This window comes from Mustelus asterias, chromosome 7 (genome assembly GCF_964213995.1).
Source record: "Mustelus asterias chromosome 7, sMusAst1.hap1.1, whole genome shotgun sequence".
NCBI lineage: Eukaryota > Metazoa > Chordata > Chondrichthyes > Carcharhiniformes > Triakidae > Mustelus > Mustelus asterias.
Window position 1 is genome coordinate 84053503 of NC_135807.1, and position 22662 is coordinate 84076164.

General features: G+C 43.7%; 1 protein-coding gene across 3 annotated transcripts in view; it reads left to right on the forward strand.

Moving 5' to 3' along the window:
* pkia (cAMP-dependent protein kinase inhibitor alpha) overlaps positions 1-22662 on the forward strand; it is a 124326-nt gene that overhangs the window by 83091 nt on the left and 18573 nt on the right. The window contains exon 2 of one of the 3 annotated variants that reach the window (XM_078216358.1): positions 4995-5070. The exons of the other annotated variants lie outside the window; for them this stretch is intronic. Coding sequence (XP_078072484.1) covers positions 5068-5070 — 3 coding nt within the window. The 5' untranslated portion in view covers positions 4995-5067. The remainder of the gene's footprint in view (positions 1-4994; positions 5071-22662) is intronic. 3 annotated transcript variants of the gene reach the window in all.

The following is a 22662-nucleotide window of genomic DNA, read 5'->3' on the forward strand; positions in this document are numbered from 1 at the left end:
CTTGTTGATGTCATCATATAGTTGCTTCAGTGATTGTTCACCATGAGTCCAAAGGAAGAAAATGTCATCGATGTATCTAGTGTATAGCATCGGTTAAAGGTCCTGTGCGGTGAAGAGCTCTTGTTCGAACCTGTGCATGAAGATGTTGGCATATTGAGGTGCAAATTTGGTCCCTGACAGGAAGGGAACACTCCTGCCTGGTGATTGTCGAGCGGTGTCCATTCATCTGTTGTCATAGTGTCTACATGGTCTTGCCTCGGGACGCTGCAAGAAAGGATGTCCCAACACTTTACTCACCTGATGAAGGGGCAGCGCTCTGAAAGCTCGTGCTACCAAATAAGCCTGTTGGACTTTAACCTGGTGTTGTGAGACTTCTCATTGTGCCCACCCCAGTCCAACACCCGCATCTCCACATCAGTAGTACAGAACACTGGTGTGACCACATCTGGAGTACTGTGTGCAGTATTTGTCTCCATTTTTAAGGAAGGATATGAATGTGTTTGAAGCAGTTCAGAGAAGGTTTACTAGACTCATACCAGGAATGGGAAGCTTGTCCTATGAGGAAAGGTTGGACAGGGTAGGCTTGTATCCACTGATGATTAGAAGAGTAAGAGGTGACTTTATCAAAATCTTTAAGACCCAAGAGGGTCTTGGCAAGGTGGATGTGGAAAGGAAGTTTCATCTTGTGGGAGAATCTAGAATTGGGCTCAGTGTTTAAAAATAAGAGGTCACCCACTTAAAACAGAAATGAGGAGAAATGTTTTCTCTCAGAGGGTTGTGAGTGTTTAGAATTCCTTTCCTCAAAAGGACATGGAGGCAGAGTCTTTGAATATTTTTAATTCAGAGTTAGATAGATTGTTGATAAATGAGGGGGTGAAAGGTTGCTGGGGGGGTAGATGGGAGGTTACAGTCAGATCAGCCATGATTTTATTGAATGACAAGGGACTGAGTGGCCTATTTCTGCTCCTAATTTGTAAGTATGTATGAATTTGTTAGAAACAAAAGTCAGTGGTTGTTATAACTGATATCTGTGTTTAAAGTAATGGAAGAAAGTAAAACAGGAAGACAGTCCAGCAATGTTTTCATTCCATGCAAGCTTCCTCCAAACACACATCTGACTTTATCCACATATCCTTCTATTAATAGTTGGTTGGTAGTACAGAACTTGAGTACTGCTGAAAAAAGAAACCTGCTGTCGAAGCTTTTTATCTTGCACTCATCAGGACTGGTGCAAGAATGCCAAATTTCAAAGGAAGCAACAATTCATACTGCATATGAAAATGATGCTGATTGGTTTGCAAGTCGACTCTGATTGGTCCAGGAGTTGCCATGGACTACATATCAAGGAACTATTGTTCCTGCATATTTCTGTTGAATTTTAGAAAGGTTCAGTGTCTGAACATATTTGTTTTGCTACAGTGGATAGGTCCATGCATGTGAATATATGTAGCTTCAGGCAGGCATAAGTGAGCCACGTGAATCCAACTGATCATCTTAAATTGGTTCTTAGTGTAACTTTTCGTGTAGTTTGAACTTGGGTGAAGCTAGCAGTTTCACGCTGCTACAGTGCAAAGCAATATGAATGGTATTTTCTACTAACATCAAGCCAATCAAGCCAAAAAGACATTCTGCCTATCCCACACCTAGTAATGCAGTAAATGAATTTCAGTGCTGGCCCAATGCCAGGTATGTAGGCCACACTTCCCAGTGACTGGCAGATCCTATCAGAGAGTCCTTTTGGCTTTTCACAACAGGCGGAGAGAGTACTGACCGTACTCAATCAGCCCATACTTGCAAAACTCAGAATCTAAATCTGGATTTTCAGCCAGTTTTCCGCAGGAGAGAATGGCAGCAACGGCAGAAAATCCCACAAGAATGAGAATCTCGACAACGAAATCCCATTCTGAGATTGACCCTGCCCCTTGCTGGTATCACAACACCGGGAACCTCATTTGAATACATTTAAATAAATTTAAATGTATTTAATGGGCTTCCCCACCATAGGTTCCCCCCAAGTATGGAACTCCCCCCTCGCTGGCGTGACGTCACATCAGCGCAGCTTACAGTAGCTTCAGCAAAGCCGTTGAAGGAAACCCGCCAGGGGTACAAAGGTAAGTCTAGCCCTTGGGAGGCAGAGGGGCATCCCCTGACAGTGCCACCTTGGCAGTCCCACCATGGCCCTCTGAGGAGCCCCTTTTGGGGGCTCCACTTACATGTGGGGTCTTTGCTGGTGTAGGGGGATTCCCCTGATGCCTATATGGGGTGGTCAACCCGACGTTTGTGGCAGGCTGGGGCTGGGGTTGCCCCGTTACTTGTGGGGGAGCCGGGTTACCCCAGTGCTAGTGGGGGCTCCCTTGTGTCTGTGGGGTGAGTTTCTTTTCAACACAGATCAGGACACCCTCTAAAGGTGGCATCCCAATCTCGGTGGAACTGGCATTGCCAGCTCAATCAGGCCCCACCCTACCAGAGTGAGGGCATAAACCATGCACAGAGTGCCAGAGATCTGGTGAGAAAACTTGGTTGTACAGCTGTGGAGCTACACACTGGTTTTCTCACTGGAACCAACACTTGTGACAATTTATCAGAAGATTCCACCCATAATGTCTAACGTTAGATGTGATTCCACGATTGGACAATACTTGCTGAATAATCCCGGGTGTGCTAAGAATTATACTCACAACTAATTTATGATTATCAGTCAGACTCATAATGTGACTCACTCGTCCCTATTAGAAACTGTACATATGTTCATTTTTCGGGGCCTGTCGTCTGCTGACAAAATAAATATATTCAAGCATTGCATCTGTTTTTAAGTAAACAAAATCATGGGGACAATATAGTTCCCTTATGCACCTCCCCCACATCCAATCCACATAACCCCACGCATTTAACCTGCTAATCCCCCTGACCTACACATATTGGGACATTAAGAGGCAATTTAGCATGACAAATCCACCTAACCTGTATAGCTCTAGACTGTAGGAGCAAACCAGAGCACCCAGAGAAACTCATGCAGCTATGGGGAAAATGTGCAAGCTCCACACAGACAGTCACGCAAGGCTGGATTTGAACCCAGTTCCCTGGTGCTGTGAGGCAGCGGTGCTAACCACTGTGCCACCATGCCACCCATGAGTGCAATATGAAAAGCTTCAACAGCATGTCTCTTTATTCTGCAAAACTCCTTCGAGTAATTTCTCCCCCTTTTACTTATCTCTCTTCCCCTTAAAGGTATCTAAGCCGTTTGACTCTCCTACTAATGGTAGCAAGTTCAACATTCTCTCAGCTGCCCTTCAAGGGCAACTAGGTATGGGCAATAAATGCTGGCCAGCCAGCAACGTCCATGTCCCACAAATGAATAAAAAAAGATTCACTGGGCATCGATTTTTCTTCTGAATTACCTGTTAGAGTTTTTAGTGACTATCTTATACTTACCTCTATCTTTGGACTCCCCAGCAACTAGACACATATTCTTTATAATCATCTCTATTAAATTCTTTCATTATCTTAAATAACTATATTTTTCATTTCACCCTTGTCTTTTCTAGAGAATAGATCCACCACATGTTCAGCCTTTCCTAATAAATATACCCTCTCAGTTCTAGTATTAACTTTATGAATGTTTTGCATCTTCAGTAATGCCTCTGTGTATTTTTATAATATGGAGACCAGACTGTCAGCAGCAGCCCAAGTGTGACCTAACCAAGTTTGATACAAGTTTAATATTGCCTCTTGGCTTTTTGGTTCTACCCCTCTAGAAAGGAGCATCGGGTCTTATTCCGAATAGCATTACTTTTAGTCGTTTGTGTAGCTGTAGTCCTAGATTGGGGGCTAGTTAGCTCTGTTGGCTAGGTGCCAAGTGTGTGGTTTAGAATAATGCCAACAGTGCAGGTTTGGTTCCTTTTCCAGCTGAGGCAGACTTGAAACCTGCCTCCTCAGCCTGCCCCTGAAAGTAGAAGGCAATGGCAAGCCACCATGAAAAAAACACGTGGCTGAAAACAACAGCATGGGATGATGCTTCAGTAGATAATAAGCCCATGACCTGCCTTTGGACAGAGCACACGTGAACTAACTCAGTCGCTGTCAGACTTTTATTAACCAAGCAATATATGACCTCCTTTATCTTCCTACCAATATTCACCATCTCACATTTGTCTATCTTTAATTCATTTCTTGATATGCTAATTCTACAAACTTATTAATGTCTTCCTATATTTTGGCATGTCCTTAACTGCAACTCCCATTTGGTGTCATCTGCAAATTTTGAAACTATGCTTTTGATCGTCAATGTAAGTTGTGAACAATCCCTGTGGATAACCTTCCTCACCTTTTGCCAGTTTGAATAACTACCCTGAACCCCATTTCTCTGTTTTTTATTTTATAACTAGCTTGAGAACCAATCTAATATTGTACCCTAACTCCAACTGCTAATCTTAGTCATGAATTTATTATGCATTATCTTATCGAAAGCCTTTAGAAAACCCAAATATATTAAATCTACTGCTTTACCCTTTTCTACTTTTTCTTTTACATAATATTAAAAAAAAATAAGTTTGATCAAACATGGCGTTCAATTTTAATCACCCCGGGTCATCTGGATTCGAAACGTCAGCTCTTTTCTCTCCTTACAGATGCTGCCAGACCTGCTGAGATTTTCCAGCATTTTCTCATTTGGCTTCAGATTCCAACATCCGCTGTAATTTGCTTTTTTTCTTCAATTTTGATATCCATGTTCACTATGTTTTAATATATTTTAGATTTTATAGATGGTTTTCTATTACACCATTGTGTAAAGATTCCATTATCTTTACTATAATTGACGTTAAGATAGCCAGTCTCATGTTCTTGTGTTGTGTTTAACTCCTTTGTTAAATACTGAATACAAGCCAAGCTTACCTTGAAACTTAATGTCCATAGTGCAGCTGTTCTAAATTAATCTGCAGCTGGTTAATGTAAATTTACAGTCTGCACACATGTAATGTATAATATATCCTCAGTGCTTGTAGGAAGAGAGTTCCAAGATTTTGACCCAGCGACGGTGAAGGAACAGTGATATATTTACAAGTCAGGATGGTAAGTGACTTGGAGGGGAACTTCCAGGTGGAGGTGAGCCCGGATATCTCCTCCTCTTCTCCTTCTTGAGTCTGGTAGTGGTTATAGGTTTGGAAGGAGACTTGGGGAGTTCTTGCAAAGCATCTCGTAAATGGTATACGTTGTTGCAACTGTGCATGGGTGGTGGAGGGAGTGAATGTTTGGGGCTGGGGTGCCAATTAAGTGGGCTGCTTTGTCCTGGATGGTGTCGAACTTCATGAGAGTTGTTGGAACAGATGGAGATATCAATATTCCTATCAATTTACAAATTACTGTGGTTGTGGAAATCATTCAATTGTATTGAGAATTTAAATTCAGCTTTCTTTGAATTTAATTAATCTAATCTCTAACTTCAACTCATGCTGGGAGTGAATTTTTTTTTCAGATCTAGCCTTTATGGATTTTGCATGACTTTATTTAACCCATTTTATACCCACTGTATTACTTAATTTTACTGCAGAAACACCGGCTGGAATTGGTTGGAACAAGCGGCCTGTTTCTGTGCTGTATAACCTTTGATATTTTATGTAATTAAAACTCACCCCACTGCACTGCCTGATCTGCAGTGGTCCTACGCTGCTAGATTTAATGTGTCTCGTGTAGCTTGGACTGATGCTGCGATAATGATAAATTTCACACACCTTTTCACCAGACTGTATTTATCAAGTTTATTACTGTGTAGTATCATTTAAGCAAGAGACAGAAAATTAGTCTCAGCTGACATTTATCAATTTTCCATTGATTTAGTCCACAATGTAACAAAATCTGACACTTTGTTTTGAATTGGCAGTCACAGTTCAGGTTTTTTGGGCCTTTCACACAGGTGCCAGCCAGCAAAGGGCTGCAAGTGCGCGGTTAGTCTTGTTACCGATTAAAACCAGGAACTGGCCCTGCTTGTCTGCATAGAAGGAAAGAAGACAAAATAAATAACACGCAGTAAAACTTCAGGTCTAGTGACCTGAAGTGGAGCACCATTCCAGAAGAGGTATTCTCGGGAGCAGGACATAGGAAGGGGATGGGGCAAAGATCCCAAACCAGGAAGTGGGTCAGAATGAGGTCCCAAAAGAAAGTCCCAGGCAGGGACAAAGACGGGGATCAGAGATAGATCCCATTGAGTCAAGATAAACAACAGTAGCCCAGAAAAAGGCTCCAAATTAATGTAAATGGTGAGGGGGGTGGCCGGCGGGGGTGAGGGGAAGGTGGGGGGGGGGGGGGGGGGGAGGTGGGGGGGGGGGGGGGGGAACATGAAGTGAAATGGATTTGCCAGAAGATGCAAGGAAGCAGCCAAAGTTTGGTGACTCTTTAGCTGGGGACTTTTTGGAGCAGTGGTGTTCTGTTTGGCATGACCGCAGATCTGAAATTGTGCTCGGAAGGTGAAATTTGAATGTACGTGGAGATTCAGAGGAACGGAATCTCAGAAGCTGAAAGTGAATCCTTGTTGAGGCCGTCTTGTGGAGGCATCAGTTGGAGAGAATTCCGAGGTGAGTTCTTGAGATGTGAAGATTGGAATGTTTCAGTGAGACTTGTCGGCTCACAATGTGACAAACACCTGGATGAGTTGTTGAGGTATCCATGGAATTTTATTTTCTCACATCTGTCATTTATTTTTGAGTGTCGTGTGTTACAGTTCTCCTGTTAAATTACATGTACCACAAATTTGCACTGAACATTAGATTATGTTTTGGATATGGTCAATGGTCTTATCTTTCCTGTTTTATGTGTCTGTAAAGAAAGCTGGGGTGAAGGACTAGTGAAATATTGATTAATATTGTTTAATAAGTTTATCTATTAGTGTCATATTTGGGAAGTATTTGTTCTAGGAGGAAGATGAGCTAGAAGATTTGTGCATAGTTTTTGCCAAGACAACGTCATTCAAAAGTAATTTGGTGTATTTTTGAATGCTTGCTTACTTTTAGGGTTAAGTTTTAAGTTTATTTATTAGTGTCACAAGTAGTGTTACATTAACACTGCAATGAAGTTACTGTGAAAATCCCCTAGTCGCCACCTCCAGTGCCTGTTCGGGTACATTGAGGGAGAATTTAGCATGGCCAATGCACCTAACCAGCACGTTTTCCAGACTGTGGGAGGAAACTGGAGCACCCAGAGGATTCTCACACAGACATGGGGAGAATATGCAAACTCCACACAGACAGTCACCCAAGCCAGGAATCGAACCTGTGAAGCAGCAGTGCTAACCACTGTGCCACCAGTATTCTTGTATTTGTATTGAAATCTTTCCAACCATTTTTGTCTGGTGCAATATAGTTAATTTTTCTGATTTAAAAATGTTCTATTCTTTGTGTTATTCAGCAGCAGATTCCTGTGAATTTGTTCTGTAACTTTACTCCACAGTTTTAAAAAGAAATTCGGATTTATCAAGCCAGGTTTCACTCTGGAATCTGACTTGTCCATTCATAACATCAGCGAGGATTGTACCAACTAAATCAGCAATTGGTGCTTATGCATCATTTCCTGTGATAGATTTGGATTGGATCTCTGTGCTGTAGTATAAAGCACAAATGAAGTGCATGAAAAAATTGATTTATTTGCCTATTAAATTAATAAAATGCGGAGAGGTGTAACGTTTGGCCTAATACAGCAAAGCCAGGTTCAGGTGACCATAATTGTTTTAAGCCTTTGGCCATTTTTGAATATTTTTGCATGCGTTAGTAAGTGGCCTTTAAAGACCCTTTCCTTCCTATGAAGCTAGCTCCCACTTGGGTTAAACTGCACCAAAGGCTTTTCTGTATTGAAGTCAGCTATATAAAATGAAAAGAATCATCTGATGATGCTGCTATTTTAGATGGCTGCTGCCAAACCGGCGCAGACAGCTGCTACAGATTTGATGACAGGTGATGACATCTCGATAAACCAAAATAGAACGAGAACTTAGGATTCTGGGAACAACCTGCCTGAATACAAAAATATTTACAGTTGTCTCAGTCAACCCGCAGAATTTCTGAAACAGACCTAGTGAAAGTCAGCCACGTTTTAACTTGCTGGTATTGAGTTTTAATGGAGTTGTTGTGCTTAAAATTGGAATGACACCCTATTGTTTTTTTTATACATATAAAATCTGTATGATTGAGGTACAAACCTTCTCCCTTTTCCTACTTTCTAAATAATTGAAAACCTATTGAAATTCAGTAATTATTTCCAAGTTCTGGTACACAGAAAATACTTTTTAAAATGCTGTGATGTTGTTTTTCTTCTCTTTGGCAGGTCTGTGGTAGTTCTAATACCGGCTGCTAATTTGCCACAAGTTCTTTACTGTACCTTCATGAGAGAGCAGGGTGGTTTGCAGATCAGAAAATGGCTTGATGCCATTGGGAGGGGAGGAAATACAGTCATAAGTTCATAAGATATAGGAGCAGAATGAGGCCATTCAATCATGGCTGATATGCTCCTCATCCCCATTTTCCTGCCTTCTTCCCATAACCTTTCAACCCATTACCAATTAAAAATCTGTCCAACTCCTCCTTAAATTTACTCACTGTCCCAGCATCCACTGCACTTTGGGGTAGCGAATTCCACAGATTTGCAATCCTTGCAGAAAGAAATTTAATGATTTCAGTAGGATGGCCAAGTAAAGTCAAAGCTCTCATGCCCAGAAGCAACTTCTAACACCCATACAACTTTAACTACGCATTTAACTACTCATTCACATAGCACCTGGATATTGGGGAAGTTAATGAGCAACGTCTCCTGGAACTAAGGCATTTTCTTTACTCATAGCCGTTCTTTTACATCACTTTTCACACCACAGGACTTGCCCTACTTTTTGTTCAAAGACATTTCTTTGAGAATAACGCAAGGTCTTCACCTACCATTGCCATGACATACACAACCTCATGTGATATGAATATTGATGCCATTCAGAGACCTGTGTCATTGCTTTAGATATCGTAAACCTCAATGTTTAGCTGAGATAAAGGGGGAATGGGGATAGGATCACCATCACTGAAAAACCTCAGTCCACAGGCAGAGTGAGCATTGGGTGTTTGTAACACAGGATTTTGTACATCTAGCTGAAAGTCAAGCTGCCTTGGTTCAGCATCTCTTGTAAACAAACAGCACCTTCAACACTGCAGCACTTCCACAATATTGACAGAAGATTCTAAGCCTGATTGGCAGCCTGTGGTTTAACTTCCTCTCTTGCAATTCACAATCGTTTTGAAGAAATCACAGGCTGTCAATCAGGCTTCTAGTCTTCTGTCAACAATGTGGTTAGGATTAATGGGGTATTTGTGGTGCATTCAAGCATGAAGGGAAATAAAAATAAACACAGGTAGCTGGAGCATGATAGAAATCCATTGAGCTGTCAATGGAGTCTTCCGCAAGGCACAGCACCTTGAATCTATTAGAGATCAAAGGTTTCCAGAGGAATGGACAAGGTTTCAATGATTTCAGCTTGCTACGAAACCTCAGAAATGTCAAATCAAAGCTGTGTGCATACATTGGGGCTGAGTGCACTGTTGTGCAGAATGGAACCACTGCTCCCCCCCCCCCCCCCCCCCCCCACCCAAATTGAAATTGGTGTGGTAGATGCCGGGACATTGTGTAAATTTAAGGAAGAGGTGGACAGACTTTTAATTAGTAAAGGTTAGAAGGATGAGCATGCAGGAAAGTGGAGTTGAGGTCGAGATGAGTTCAGCCAAGATCATATTAAATGGTGGAGCAGGCTCGAGAGGCTAAATTGTCTATTGCTGCTCCCATTCTTATGATTCTTAAGAAAAGGTTCTTTTAGAACCTCAACCTAAGATCCTTTCAATAAAAATGTAATTTTTCAGTCAAAGTAAATTCCAAAACCAGCTGCAGGGATCTCATTGCATGATTAACCTGCCCTGTTACTTCTGATACAGGTAACACATAAGCTTTGTGCTGTCTACACAGCTGCATGTTAGGGGAATCCAGCCAATGCTAAATGTACTTTTGCATGTGGCACACCCGAGTGGTGAGTGTAAAATCATGAGTGGGTAGTTCAAGCTAATGTGCATTGTTAAAGCTAAGCTGCACCTCTTGAAGGGGAGTTCTGGAAGTGTCTGACCTGCAAAGGCAGTGGCTGTGGTGCAAAGGAGACAATGCGAGCTCCAAGGTTCTTCATCACAGAACTGGAGATCATGGTCCAGCAAATGAATAGGAGGACCAAGGTCCCAATTACCCACAGGGAACCAGGATGCCTTTTGATAAGACAATGGGAGCATGTTTAATGCCAGCAGTGTAACCCTGAGGATCTGAATGAGTAGTTCAGTGACTTCACATGAATGATCAAGATTAATGAATGTGTCTTCAGTTGCCAGATCCCACCAACTACACCTCTAGCCTCAAACACTGTTAGGAACATAGGAACAGGAGTAGGACATTCAGCCCATTAAGCATGCTCCACCATTCATTATAATCATGGCTCATCATCCACTTCTATGCCTTTTGTCCACACTATTCCCATATCCCTTTATGCCATTGGCATTTAGAAATCTGTCCTACTCTACTGTGGGCAGCATGGAGGCAGAGTGGTTAGCACTGCTGCCTCACAGCGTCATGGACCCAGGTTCGAGCCCTGGCTTGGGTCACTGTCTATGTGGAGTTTGCACATTCTCCCTGTGTCTGCGTGGTTTCCTCTGGGTGCTCCAGTTTCCTCCTACAGTCCAAAGATGTGCGGGTTAGGTGGATTGGCTATGCTAAAATTGCCATTAGTGTCAGGGGGATGAGCAAGGGTAGGGAGGGGAGGGGGCAGAGGGGAGGGAGCAGAGGGGGGGAGGGGAGGGAGCGGAGGGATAGGGCATGGGTGGGACTGTGTTCGGTGCAGACTCGATGGGCCGAATGGCCTCCTTCTGCACTGTAGGATTCTGTGATTCTACTTTAATCACATTCAATGACTGAACTTCCACAGCCCTCTGGGTGGAGAGTTCCAAAGGTTCACAACCCTCTGAGTAAAAAAATCCTCCACATCTCAGTCCAAAATGGTTTCCCCCTTATTTGGAAATTATGTTCTCTGGTTCTAGACTCCCCAACAAGGGAGACATCTGCATCTACCCTGTATATCTCTTCAGCCTCTCAGTCTTTGAAATTCTAGAGAACACAGGCCCAGCTTGCACAGTCTTTCTTCACAGAGATCCTGCCATCCCAGGAATAAACCCTGTGAACCTTCATTGCACTCCCTCAATGGCAAATTATCCTTCCCAAGGTAGGGAGACCAAGACTGCACATAATACACCAGGTGCGGTCTATACAATCGAAGCAAAATCTCACTACTCCTGTACTCAAAACCTTTGCGATGAAGGCTAACATTCCATTAGCCTTCCTAATAGCTTGCTGCATCTGCAGCATGTTGTATGCACTGAATCCCATTCCCACTTAACAGCAATCTCTATCAGTCAGTGTTCATACTTTACACTTGTAGTCTCACTTTGCACTCATACACTTAGCACTGCTGCAAGTGTTGTACCCACATCCCACAGCTTGCACTTACTGCTAGCTATTCAACCATGACAGGCACATTACCCAAGTTTATGTTGGTTGTCTCTTGCTCCTCTTACTCCCCCTCTTCATCCTCTTCTTCCTTCTCTTACCTCTCCTTCTCAGGAGCTCGCTCTATACCTGATGATAAGGGCTGTGCCCTCATGATGACGAGGATGCACCAGAGTTGGGTGAATCATGTCATGTGCTTTGGAAAGTACTGCAGGACTCCTCCAGCCACTGGGAGCATCGACTAAGCACCGCAATGTTTACTCAACGGCATTCCATGTAGCAACATGGCTCTGATTTATGTGTGTATGGGTCACCGATACATGACACATGCTGCCCCAGGATCTCAGACCTATGGGACTCCTTTGCACCCTCAAAATTGTCATCTTTCTATTATTGTCAAGTTTTTAAAACAAATTTGTTCTCATCTAACTAATACTTTCTAACTTATCTCTTTGGTACACTTTGCAACATGGTGGCACAATGATTAGCACTCCTGCCTCATAGCGTCAGGGACCCAGGTTCGATTCCCAACTTGTCCATGTGGAGTTTGCACGTTCTCCCCGTGTCTGCGTGGGTTTCCTCCAGGTCCTCCGGTTTCCTCTCACAGTCCAAACGATGTGCTGGTTAGGTGTATTAGCCATGCTAAATTCTTCCTCTGTGTACCCGAACAGGCGCCGGAGTGTGGTGACGAGGGGATCTTCACAGTCACTTCATTGCAGTGTTAATGTAAGCCTACTTGTGACTAATAAATAAATAATTACTGGTGGTTTTTTACTTTGTTTTCTCAATAGCAACAATTCTGTGGTTTTGTTGTATGATTTTCCTTCTCTCCCAGTGATAGTGTTTGGATTTCAGTAACACATCATTGTGAATATGTGAGGTATAGGTTTCAATGGGGAGGTGTTGTACTGTTTGAGAAGATGGTGCTCTGCTGTGACAGGGGCACTTGCAGAGGAGGAGGAGGAAGAACTAAGTGAGGACATTCCATGGAGGAGATAGTGTTGGAGTCAGGGCTTCTATAACATGGTCAGTGAAAAGTCCTTATCACCCAGTAGCCACTCCCTGATTTCTTCTTGTAGCTCAAATACTGATGTGCAGTCGGCTGCCTCAGGATAAAGGCATCATGACTGCTACCAGAATATCAGGACATACACCAGGTGGACTGTGAACAAGGTGAATCTTTACAATTGTGCCACTTTGTGCTTCTAGATGTAGCACCCGCAAAGCAACATGTGTGCAGTCAGTGATACCCAATGTAGCACATGGAAACCTACTATCCTGCCAAAGCCACACGCTCACTGTGTCTTTGCAAGAAGAGAGTTCAATTCCCCTAAGCATACAGAGAGCTTCAGTAACCTCCTTTGTACAACATAGCATGGCAAATTGTGAGATCATAGAATCATAGAATAGAATTATAGAATCCCTACTGTGATGAAGGAGGTCTTTCGGCCCATCAAGCCCGCACTGACGACAATCCCACCCTGGCCCTATCCCTGCCACCCCATGTCTTTTCCTTGCCAATCCCCTGAGACTAAGGAACATTTTAGCTCGACCAATCAACCTAGCCTGCACATTTTTGGAGATGCTGGAATGTCATCTCCTCCAGACTGGAAAGAATGTGAAATGATTCATGGCCAATTGAATCATCTTTACAGCCGCTGGCAGTACTGTCCTTTCAGTGTGTGTGCCATCTACAAGATGCATTGCAGCAACTCATCATGCCTCCTTCAACAGCAGCTTCCAACCTCTACCACTTAGAAAGACAAGTGCAGCAAGTGCGTGGGAACACCATCGCTTACAAGTTTCCCTCCAAGCCACATGTTATTTTGTCTTGAAACTACATCACCATTCCTTCTTTGTCACTGGGTCCAAATCCTGGAGTTTTATACTGTTGCTATACTAACTCCAATACTCTATTGTGACCACACAATTCAGCATTGCCATCACTTTCTCCAGGATATTTACGGATCAGCAATAAATTTTGGCTTATGAGTGCATTCTTTTAAAAAGCTGTGGTTTTTGCTCCTTTGGACTTCCTTTTCTTGTTCCTTTAAGGCTATGTAAAGACAGTGTACAAGTTATTCCCCCTTTCGGGAGTGTGTCCTCAGTGCAAACACTTAACATGACACACGCTGTCCCAGGATCTCAGAACTAGGGGTCTCCTCTGTGCCCTCAAAATTGCCATCTTTCTGCAATAGTCAAGTTTTTAAAACACAACTTGTTATCACCCAACTAATACTTTCTAACTTATCTCTTTTGTACACTTTGCGACATTGCTGGTGGTTTATAATCTTGTTTTCTCAATAGCAATAATTCTGTGGTTTTGTCAAATGATTTTCCTTCTCTCCCAGTGATAGTGTTTGGATTTCAGTAATACATCATTGTGAATGTGTGAGGTGTAGGTTTCAATGGGGAGGTGTTGTACTATTTGAGAGGATGGCACTTTGCTGTGACAGGGGCACTTGAGGAGGAGGAACTAAGTGAGGACATTCCATGGAGGAGGTAGTGTTGGAGTCAGGGCTTCTAAAAAAGAGTTAGTGTACTGAGTAAGAGGCTACAATGAGGAGATGGCGCTGAGCTGGTAAGTCACTGTCTTCTTGAATCATAGAATCCTACAGTGCAGAAGGAGGCCATTTGGCCCATCGAGTCTGCAACGACCACAATCCCATTCAGGCCCTATCCCCATAACCCTATGCATTTACCCTCGTTAGTCCCCCTGACACTAAGAGGCAATTTAGCATGGCCAATCCACCTAACCCGCACATCTTTGGACTGTGGGTGGAAAGCGGAGCACCCAGGGCAAACCCATGCGGACAATGTGCAAACTCCACACAGACAGCGACCCAAGCCGGGAATCGAACCCTGGTGCTGTGAGGCAGCAGTGCTAACCACTGTGCCACCCAGTGTCGTTTCTGTACCAAGCTGAGCAGCTGTTGGGAAGGACCAAGTGTGTGGTCCTTTACTTATGCAGCCAAAAGTAGCAGTGTGCTCTTCCAATAGGGAAAGCACGCCCTCCCCATCCCCTGCCCACCTGTCGACCCCACCCCCACCTCCTGCAATATCCCCCTGAAACAACCTGCTACCCCTTAACTCGAAACTTGCCCCATTGGGTGCCCAATCTTTCCCAACGTGTATCTACTCTGTACTGCTTGCGCATTGGCATTGTTTAAATTAGGACAGGAGTCAAAACATGCCAAGCCTGAAATGGAGACTAGTGAATGATCTGGCTATCCATTTGCTATCCAGGTGGGCTCAAAATAAGCCTCATGTAGTCTTTGTAGCTTTTAGGTAAAATACCTGTGTTGTTCAGGAAGAGCTTGGCGCTCGGGTTATGAGACGCTTTCTGAATGAGATTTGTTCAGAAATCTTTAGTTTGATAAAAATGAGTCAGTCTGTAAACAGATTGCAATGTGGAAAACGTACGAATGTGGCTGTGGTTCTGGCTGTTTATTTCCAGCTGTGAATTCTGATGAATATGTAGGATTTGTATTTTGTTTTATGATTCCACATGGTTTACACCTCGACGCCAGCTGAAAGTGAAACTGCTGTGGCTGCAGTGAAGCAGATTGATACAGAAACCAAAGAGCAGGAGATGATTTCTGTAACCTTTCACTTCAGCACTCTCGCTCGACTATTAATCCAGAATCTCACCTAATGTTCTGGGGACCTGGGTTCGAATCCCGCCACGGCAGATGGTGAAATTTGACTTCAATTTTAAAAATCTGGAATTAAGAATCTACTGATGACCATGAAACCATTGTTGATTGTCATAAAAACCCATCAGGTTCACTAATGTTCCCTGGCCTGGTTTACATGTGCCTCCAGAGCCATAGCAATGTGGTTGACTCTCAACTGCCCACCAAGGGTAACCGGGGATGGACAATAAATGTTTGCCAGCCAGTAACACCCATGTCCCACAAATCAATTAAAAAAAGTATTAAGCTGAGGGCCCATCTGTCTTTTTCCAGGAATTCCATGGCCCAAAGTTACAGTGGATAGATGGGAGTATGCCCTGGAAATTCAGTTCCTCAGCCTCGAGTCCAGATTCTGCTACTGGAATAAATTGGCTCAGATGCTGGTCTGTGCCTGTTTTCCTAACACTGCATGACCAGTCCGTGCCTGAACCAAAAGACACAAAGATCAATGGACGTTGGTCCTTGGACCTCATCATATTACTCAACATGAATTACCAGTGCAGGGAACTCTCACCGGCAGGTCAGTCAAGTGTAGACATCAAAACCCGAGCTGCCTACTTCCCTGGCAATAGCTTTCACATCAATCCTGAGAGGGGTGGTTGGGGATTGGGGGTTACTGGGATTAAAATTCTAAATAAGGGAGTAAGAGCAATTGCAGCTCCTTTGGATTTGGGGAAGCAATCCTGCTCAGTGAAACCGGAGCCTTTCCACTTATCAGCAACAAATTTCAAAAATCTGTTTTTAGACATGGGGATTCCTAATCTTTAGGACCTATACCAACGCAAATGAAACGCAGGCCATCCCCACTGCCAAATTGGTATGCTATTCATTACTTTATGCCCAACAACTGACTGCAACGCATACCAATTTCTACCCCATTGTCTCAGTACAGAGTCAACTGCTCTGCCAGCCAATATTATAAAGGAACATGTCATCTTTGTGCTTATGCAGATGTAACTGTAAGTTGCTATGGTGTTCCCTAGCAACCGTAACAAAGCGCTAATAACAAACTTGGCAATCACAGATGTAGCTTAGTGTACAATAGAGAAGCTCGGGGTTGCAGTAATGACAGAAAAAATCCCTCGCACAATGAAGCCTGAGGCTGATATTACTCAGGTACCATTTCATTACCTCATTGAACATCACTTTCTTTTGTCTGCTTTGGCAGTTTCTGCCCTCTTCCCATCTCCACTGGTACTGTGCCAAAGTGGCCAATCTTCAAATGTGACAATTAAGTGACGCTTGGCAACCTACTTAAATTGAGAGGCACTAGATGGCAATCAAGCAGGGAGCCCGAACCAAGTTTACTCTTCCAATCCAGGGTCACAGAGGCCGATTATGGCTCCCCAATCTTGCAGTTTTCCTGAGTGAACTTCCACAAAAGGTTTCCTGAATGTGTACCATAGCTTTGGCAGACGAGCCTTGGAAAACTTGGAAACAGTGTTGATCTCCATCTGTAGTTTCCATGTTCTTCTGCCAAAGTTATGACAGATGATCAGGAGAACTCTCATGAAAATTCATCGCCATAATCTGCTAGAAGTAGGATTTTCTTACATAGCATATTTGAAAAAGCAAACCAGAGCGCGCACTAGAGCACTAGCAGTGGAGAAACACCTCCAAGGTAATTAATGAAGTTGTTGTCAGCACCCTAGCAGTTGCAAAGCTAATCAGCAATTTCCATCCTGATTGCAGCCATGACTGGTTTAGCCAAATATTTGTCGATCTCACTGGGAGGCATTTGGGAAGGAGAGTGGAGGACCTTGGGCAGACAATTTCCTGCATTAGTCCATCCGGCATGTCAGAATTATTGTTCTCTGGCAAACTAGACACCGAGACCCACTGCCAATCGCTCCCTGTGCCGGGTGTCAGTCTCCCACCCACCCACCCACGGACATTCCCCCCCATCCACCAGTTGCCACTTTGCAGAGTTCCCCACACTCCCCAACCGCCACCCTTGCAGACTTCTTCTCACCCACGATCACTGCCCCCAGCGATCAGCACCCCCCCCTCCTGCAGAGTTCCCTCCCCTGCTGCAGAGCTCCCCCTCCACCTCACCTCACCATTGCTCCACCCCATCTCAGGCTCCATCACCCTCAGGCCCAACCCCATTGGCACTACCCTGGCACTGCCAGGGTTCCTGGTGGGCACTGCCACGGTTCCCTGTGGGCAGTTTCAGGGTGCCCAGTGGGCACTGCCAGGCTGATACTGCCCGGCCTTGCCCCAACCACCCAGGGGGCTTCAATAGCCTCCAGTTCCACCAGCAAGGTCATCTTCAAAGTTGAACTACAGATATTAGACCCCTGGTATAACTACAATGTGGGTGTCAATTCTTTGAAGCATCTCTCGATCTGAAAGGCTGTATGGGATCTGAACAAGTCCCATATTAATAAGCTGCATTCTTCATGTAGGCCATGAGAATGCCTATTCCACACATTATGGATTCATAATTTCATTCCATCCTCATCCATCTAGCTGTTGCCATGGGCATGCACAAAACCGTCTGCAGGGAACTTGCTGTTCAGTATGCTTTATGTTTGAAGATTACCATTGGTTTTAATTTTGTTCTGTCAGCCATCCAAGCTAGTACCATTGTGAAACTTGTCCTGTGATTTTCACTGGAACTATTTTCAAATCTTTCTACTCCACAATTTGGCTGCCAACTATATCGAAATTCATGGACACTACATCCATGTTACCAATGTGTTTTAATGGGTACTCCTGTTTTTGCCACTGTTTGAGGATGAATTACTGGAAACTGGTCATTTTGGCATTGCGGCCTCTTGATAGTCTCTAAGCAAACTTCACCTTCCGTCACAACATTAAGCCGTTTCATTCCGTAAAGAGCTAATACAATAACATGAAAATACTGCAGATGCTGAAAATTTGAAATAAAAACCGAAAATGCTGGATAAACTCAGCAGATCTGGCAGCATCTGTGGAGGCAGAAACAGAGTGAACGTTTTGAATCCATATGGCCCTTCTATAGAACTAACACCACACTACATTAACCAACTATTGGTCTGAAATCTTTGCTGGCCTCAGGGTTTGACTGGGCACATTTTAATATATATATCCACATTGTAATTCTGGTAACAATACAACCATTCTGACGATTTTCAAGGAATCATTCCGATCCTTCTCAAGATCAGGCAGATGGCTGGTCCCAGTTCTCATGGTGCATTTGATCTTGGACATCTTCTTCAGGGTAGATTCCTTCTTCCATTCTGCCACCAGGCTTTCACTAACACTGAATTCTCTAACACGATTATTTGACAAGTTAACATTATGATGTTTAGCTTGAGAGCAGTTTTGTACTTCATTCTTTTTGCTGCAGGATCTATTTCTGTTCATCTCTTGCCATGCCATGTGCAGTCTGTTATGTGTGGGCGTGTCTTAAACTCCCACACATCTCTGCAACACAGCCCTTGCCGCCTGCTTGATCCTATGTGGCAACTTACAGTATGAGGGAAGTACAGCACAAAATTCTGGGGTGAAAAACTGAGGCTGACTATTAATGTGAATATAACATTTCATAGCTAAAAAGGAAAGCCAACTTATATGGTGAGTATCTGCAATGGCACCAAAAAAACAGGGTTGACTTACATGTTGCAATCTACGATATAATACCCTGAAACAAGAAGGTGTATGGCACATTTTCAGCCGATGCAAAACTTGAAAGTGTAGGAAGATAGTAATAGAGGATGCAGACAGACTGGTGGACTAGGTGGTGTAGGATAAAGCATTAACAGTTGGGCTATTTGCACATTCTCCCTGAGTCTGCGGGGGTTTCCTCCTTGTGCCCTGGTGTCCTCCCACAGTCCAAAGATGTGCGGGTTAGGTGGATTGGCCATGCTAAATTGCCCCTTAGTGTCAGGGGGACCAGCTAGGCTAAATGCATGGGTTATAGGGATAGGGCCTGGGTGGGATTGTGTTGAGTGCAGACTCGATGGGCCGAATGGTCTCCTTCTGCACTGTAGGATTCTATGATTCTATGCTAATGTCTGCTATAAATGATGATGTACCACTGACATTAATCTGTCCAATATTAGACTCAAGAGAGAGGTTGGAATCATGTCTAGGAGCAACATGCCTACTCTATAACCTGTTTAAATGTAGTAATAAGTGTTGAGCAGATAAAGAGCACATCTACAGTCCATCGAAGAACCAAGTCCCATGTCTAGAGTCCATAACAGAATGACCCAATCTCAGAACAGTGGACACGTGACACTTGAAATTTAACTCAGAAATGTGTGAGGTGCTACTGGTAGGAAGAATAACGAGAGACAATACATGTTAAATGGCAACCTTTTAAATGGAATAGAAGAAAGAGAACTGAGAGTGCCTGCAAAAATCATTGAAGGTGTCAGGACAGGTTAACAAAGGTTAACAAAGCAACTGGAATCCTGGGTTATATAAGAGCAGGCCATCGGCAGCAGCTGTCCCTCGATTCGAGGATGATGTTCACTTAGAGACAGGTGTTTCCGCCAGGACTCTCCTTAGGCTGATTCTCCACCCGCAGATTTTTGGACTATGGGGGAAAGCGTGCTAGCAGGTATTGGAATCCAAAGTGCAGAATTTGCTCCCTTTTCCTTCCTTCTCTACCCCGACGCTGCCTCATCATTGAGGCATTTGGATACAAAAGGTGTTGCAGCTTGATGGACAAGTTCTTCGCCATTTTGAACGATTGGTAACAAGCTTCCCCCAGTCGTAAATGCCGATTCTGTTGCAGTTCAAGGAGAGCTGCCGAGTTTCTTTGAAGTGTTTTCTTTGTCCTCTCCTGGAATGCTGACCATTTCAGAGTTGAGAAAACGGGACCTGGTGAGGGAGGCACTTTTCAGCCTCTTGGGCACAGTGTCCAGTCCATCTGTTTGAATGTGGAGCTGGCCTCAAGAAGGACACCGGTGTATATGATGAGCCGCCCATTGAATCCAGGGGACCTAGCAAAGACATTGCTGATGGTGTGTCGTCCTTTTATGTGTCACTGATGCACAGCCCAGGTCTCACTTCGGTTTAGGAGTCTGGTGACAGCAACTGCTCTGTACATTTGCTGACTTAAGGAGGTCCCTGTTGTCAAACATTGGGTTCTCACTCTTGAATTCTGCACACAACAGATTCAGTCTGTCTTTGACTGTTGCCAAAACAAAGCTCATGTATCAGCCCACACCTGGTCAGGCAAATATTCCACCTGCTATATATGTTGACAGGAAGATTCCAGAATCTGTTCAGCATATTCCAAACTTGGCAGTCACCTCTCTCAAAAGGCCAAAATTGATGAGGTGATTCAGCACAGGATCAGTTGTGCAAATGCCGGGAAGTTAGGCTGAACCAATATAATTCGTTCAGCTGCCGTATCGTTTCCAATTATGGACGTTAGACCTCAGGAAAGATGCAAAGGCTTTGGAATGGGTACAGAAGAGATCTAGTGGCGTGGTTCCAACTATGAGCAGTTACACTTCTGTGGATAGACTGGAGAGGCTGAGGTCGTTCTCCCTTGAGCAGAGAAGGCCAAGAGGAGATTTGATCGAGTTGTTCAAAATCATAAACGATTTAGATACAATAAATAAAGAGAAACTGTTTCCAATGACTGTATGATTAATAACGAGAGGACACAGATTTAATGTGATTGGCAAAAGAACCAGAGGTGACATGAGGAGAATTACAGAATAAGCAGTCAGGATTTGGAATGCACTGCCTCTTAGGATAGTGGATACAGATTCAACGGTGGCCTGCAGAAGTGATTTGGACAAATATTTGAAGGAAAAATAAGTCAGGGATATGGGGAATAAATGGAAGGGTAGGATTAACTGGATTGCAGTTTGAAAGAGTTGGTGAAGATTCGGTGTGAAACATGGCCCCCTTCTACACTGTACCATTCTGTGATTTTACAAAGAATCATAGAATTTCAAGGAGGCAGAGAGATAATTGAGAATTAGAATTCTTGTGCTGAATAATCGCCGGGCAGGAATCATTGTGAATCTTTTTGGTAAAACAATTAAATTAAATCAAATTAACTGAGGGACAAATCAAAAGGCACAGTCCCCAAAAAGAAGGGAAGCACCCAAAACAAAATAGAAAGGAAACTTAAAAGCTCAAACTAAAATGTGATTAAAGGGGTCGATAATACACCCCAGCCCCTGTGGTGCCCAGCAGGCACAGAAGGCCTCAACAGTGCCCTTGGACACCACATGCTCTCTCTCCAGGGACACCCAGCTGCAAATATAGCTGGAGTTTAGGGGCAGGCAGTCTGGTTGGACAACCCGCTCGGTTGCCCGCTGCCTGGACCTGTTTATGGCAAATTTAGCCAGGCCCAGGAGCAGATTGTGTGCACTATAAATCCCTATAACAGTTGGGAATGTTCGACATACAACACTCCAAGGAGAATATCAGCAGAATCAGATTTTAAACAAAAGCAAATACTGTGAATGCTGGAAATCTGAAATAAAAACAGAAAATTGCGGAAATACTTAGAAGGTTAGGTAGCAGTTGTAGGTGGGAAAAAAAGTGTTAACGTTTCAACTGTGTGACCTTTCATCAGAAATGGAACCATGAGGAGATTTAGCAGGTTTTAAACAAGTACAGAGGTTGGAAAAAAAGGGGGTGGGGCAGGATAAAGAACAGGAGGAAGCTCTATGATAGGGTGGAAGAGAGGTGAGGTTAAATGACAAAAGGGATAATGAGCACAGCAAAAGAGAATGGAAATGGGACAAGCAAATAAGCTATGATCTGAAATTGTTGAACTCTATGTTGAGTCCATTAGATCATAAGCACTGACCTAATTTGTCAGATATGAGTTGTTGGTGATGAATCTGCTGTTTCCTATTTGTACCTCCTCCCCCATCTTTTGTTCTTTTTATCCCAATTTCTTTTGCCTTGCACTATAGAACTATAGAATGGTTACATCACAGAAGCAGCCATTCTGCTTGCCATGTCTGTTCCAGCTCTCCACTCATCCCATTCCTCCCCTCTTTTCCCTTTAGCCCTGCATTTTCTTTCCATTCGGATAATTATGCAATTCCCTTTTGAAAGCTCCAGTTGCATCTGCCTCATCCCAGCAATGCAATCCACATCCTGACTACTTGCTACAGAAAAAAGCTTTTCCTGCCATTTTGGTTCTTTTCACATTCATCTTAAATGCTCTGGCTTCTGATCCTTCCACCAATGGGAACAGTTTCCTCCAAACTATCCTGCCTAGACACCTCATGATTTTGAATACTTTATCAAATATTTGCTCATTCTTCTCTCAGTATAACAACTCCAGTTTCTCCAATCTGTCGATATAATTTAAGTCCTTTATCACTGGAGCCATTTTTGTGAATCTTTTTCTGCGCCCTTTCTAATGGGTGACACGGTAGCACAGTGGGGATGGCACGGTGGCACAGTGGTTAGCACTGCTGCTTCACAGCGCCAGGGA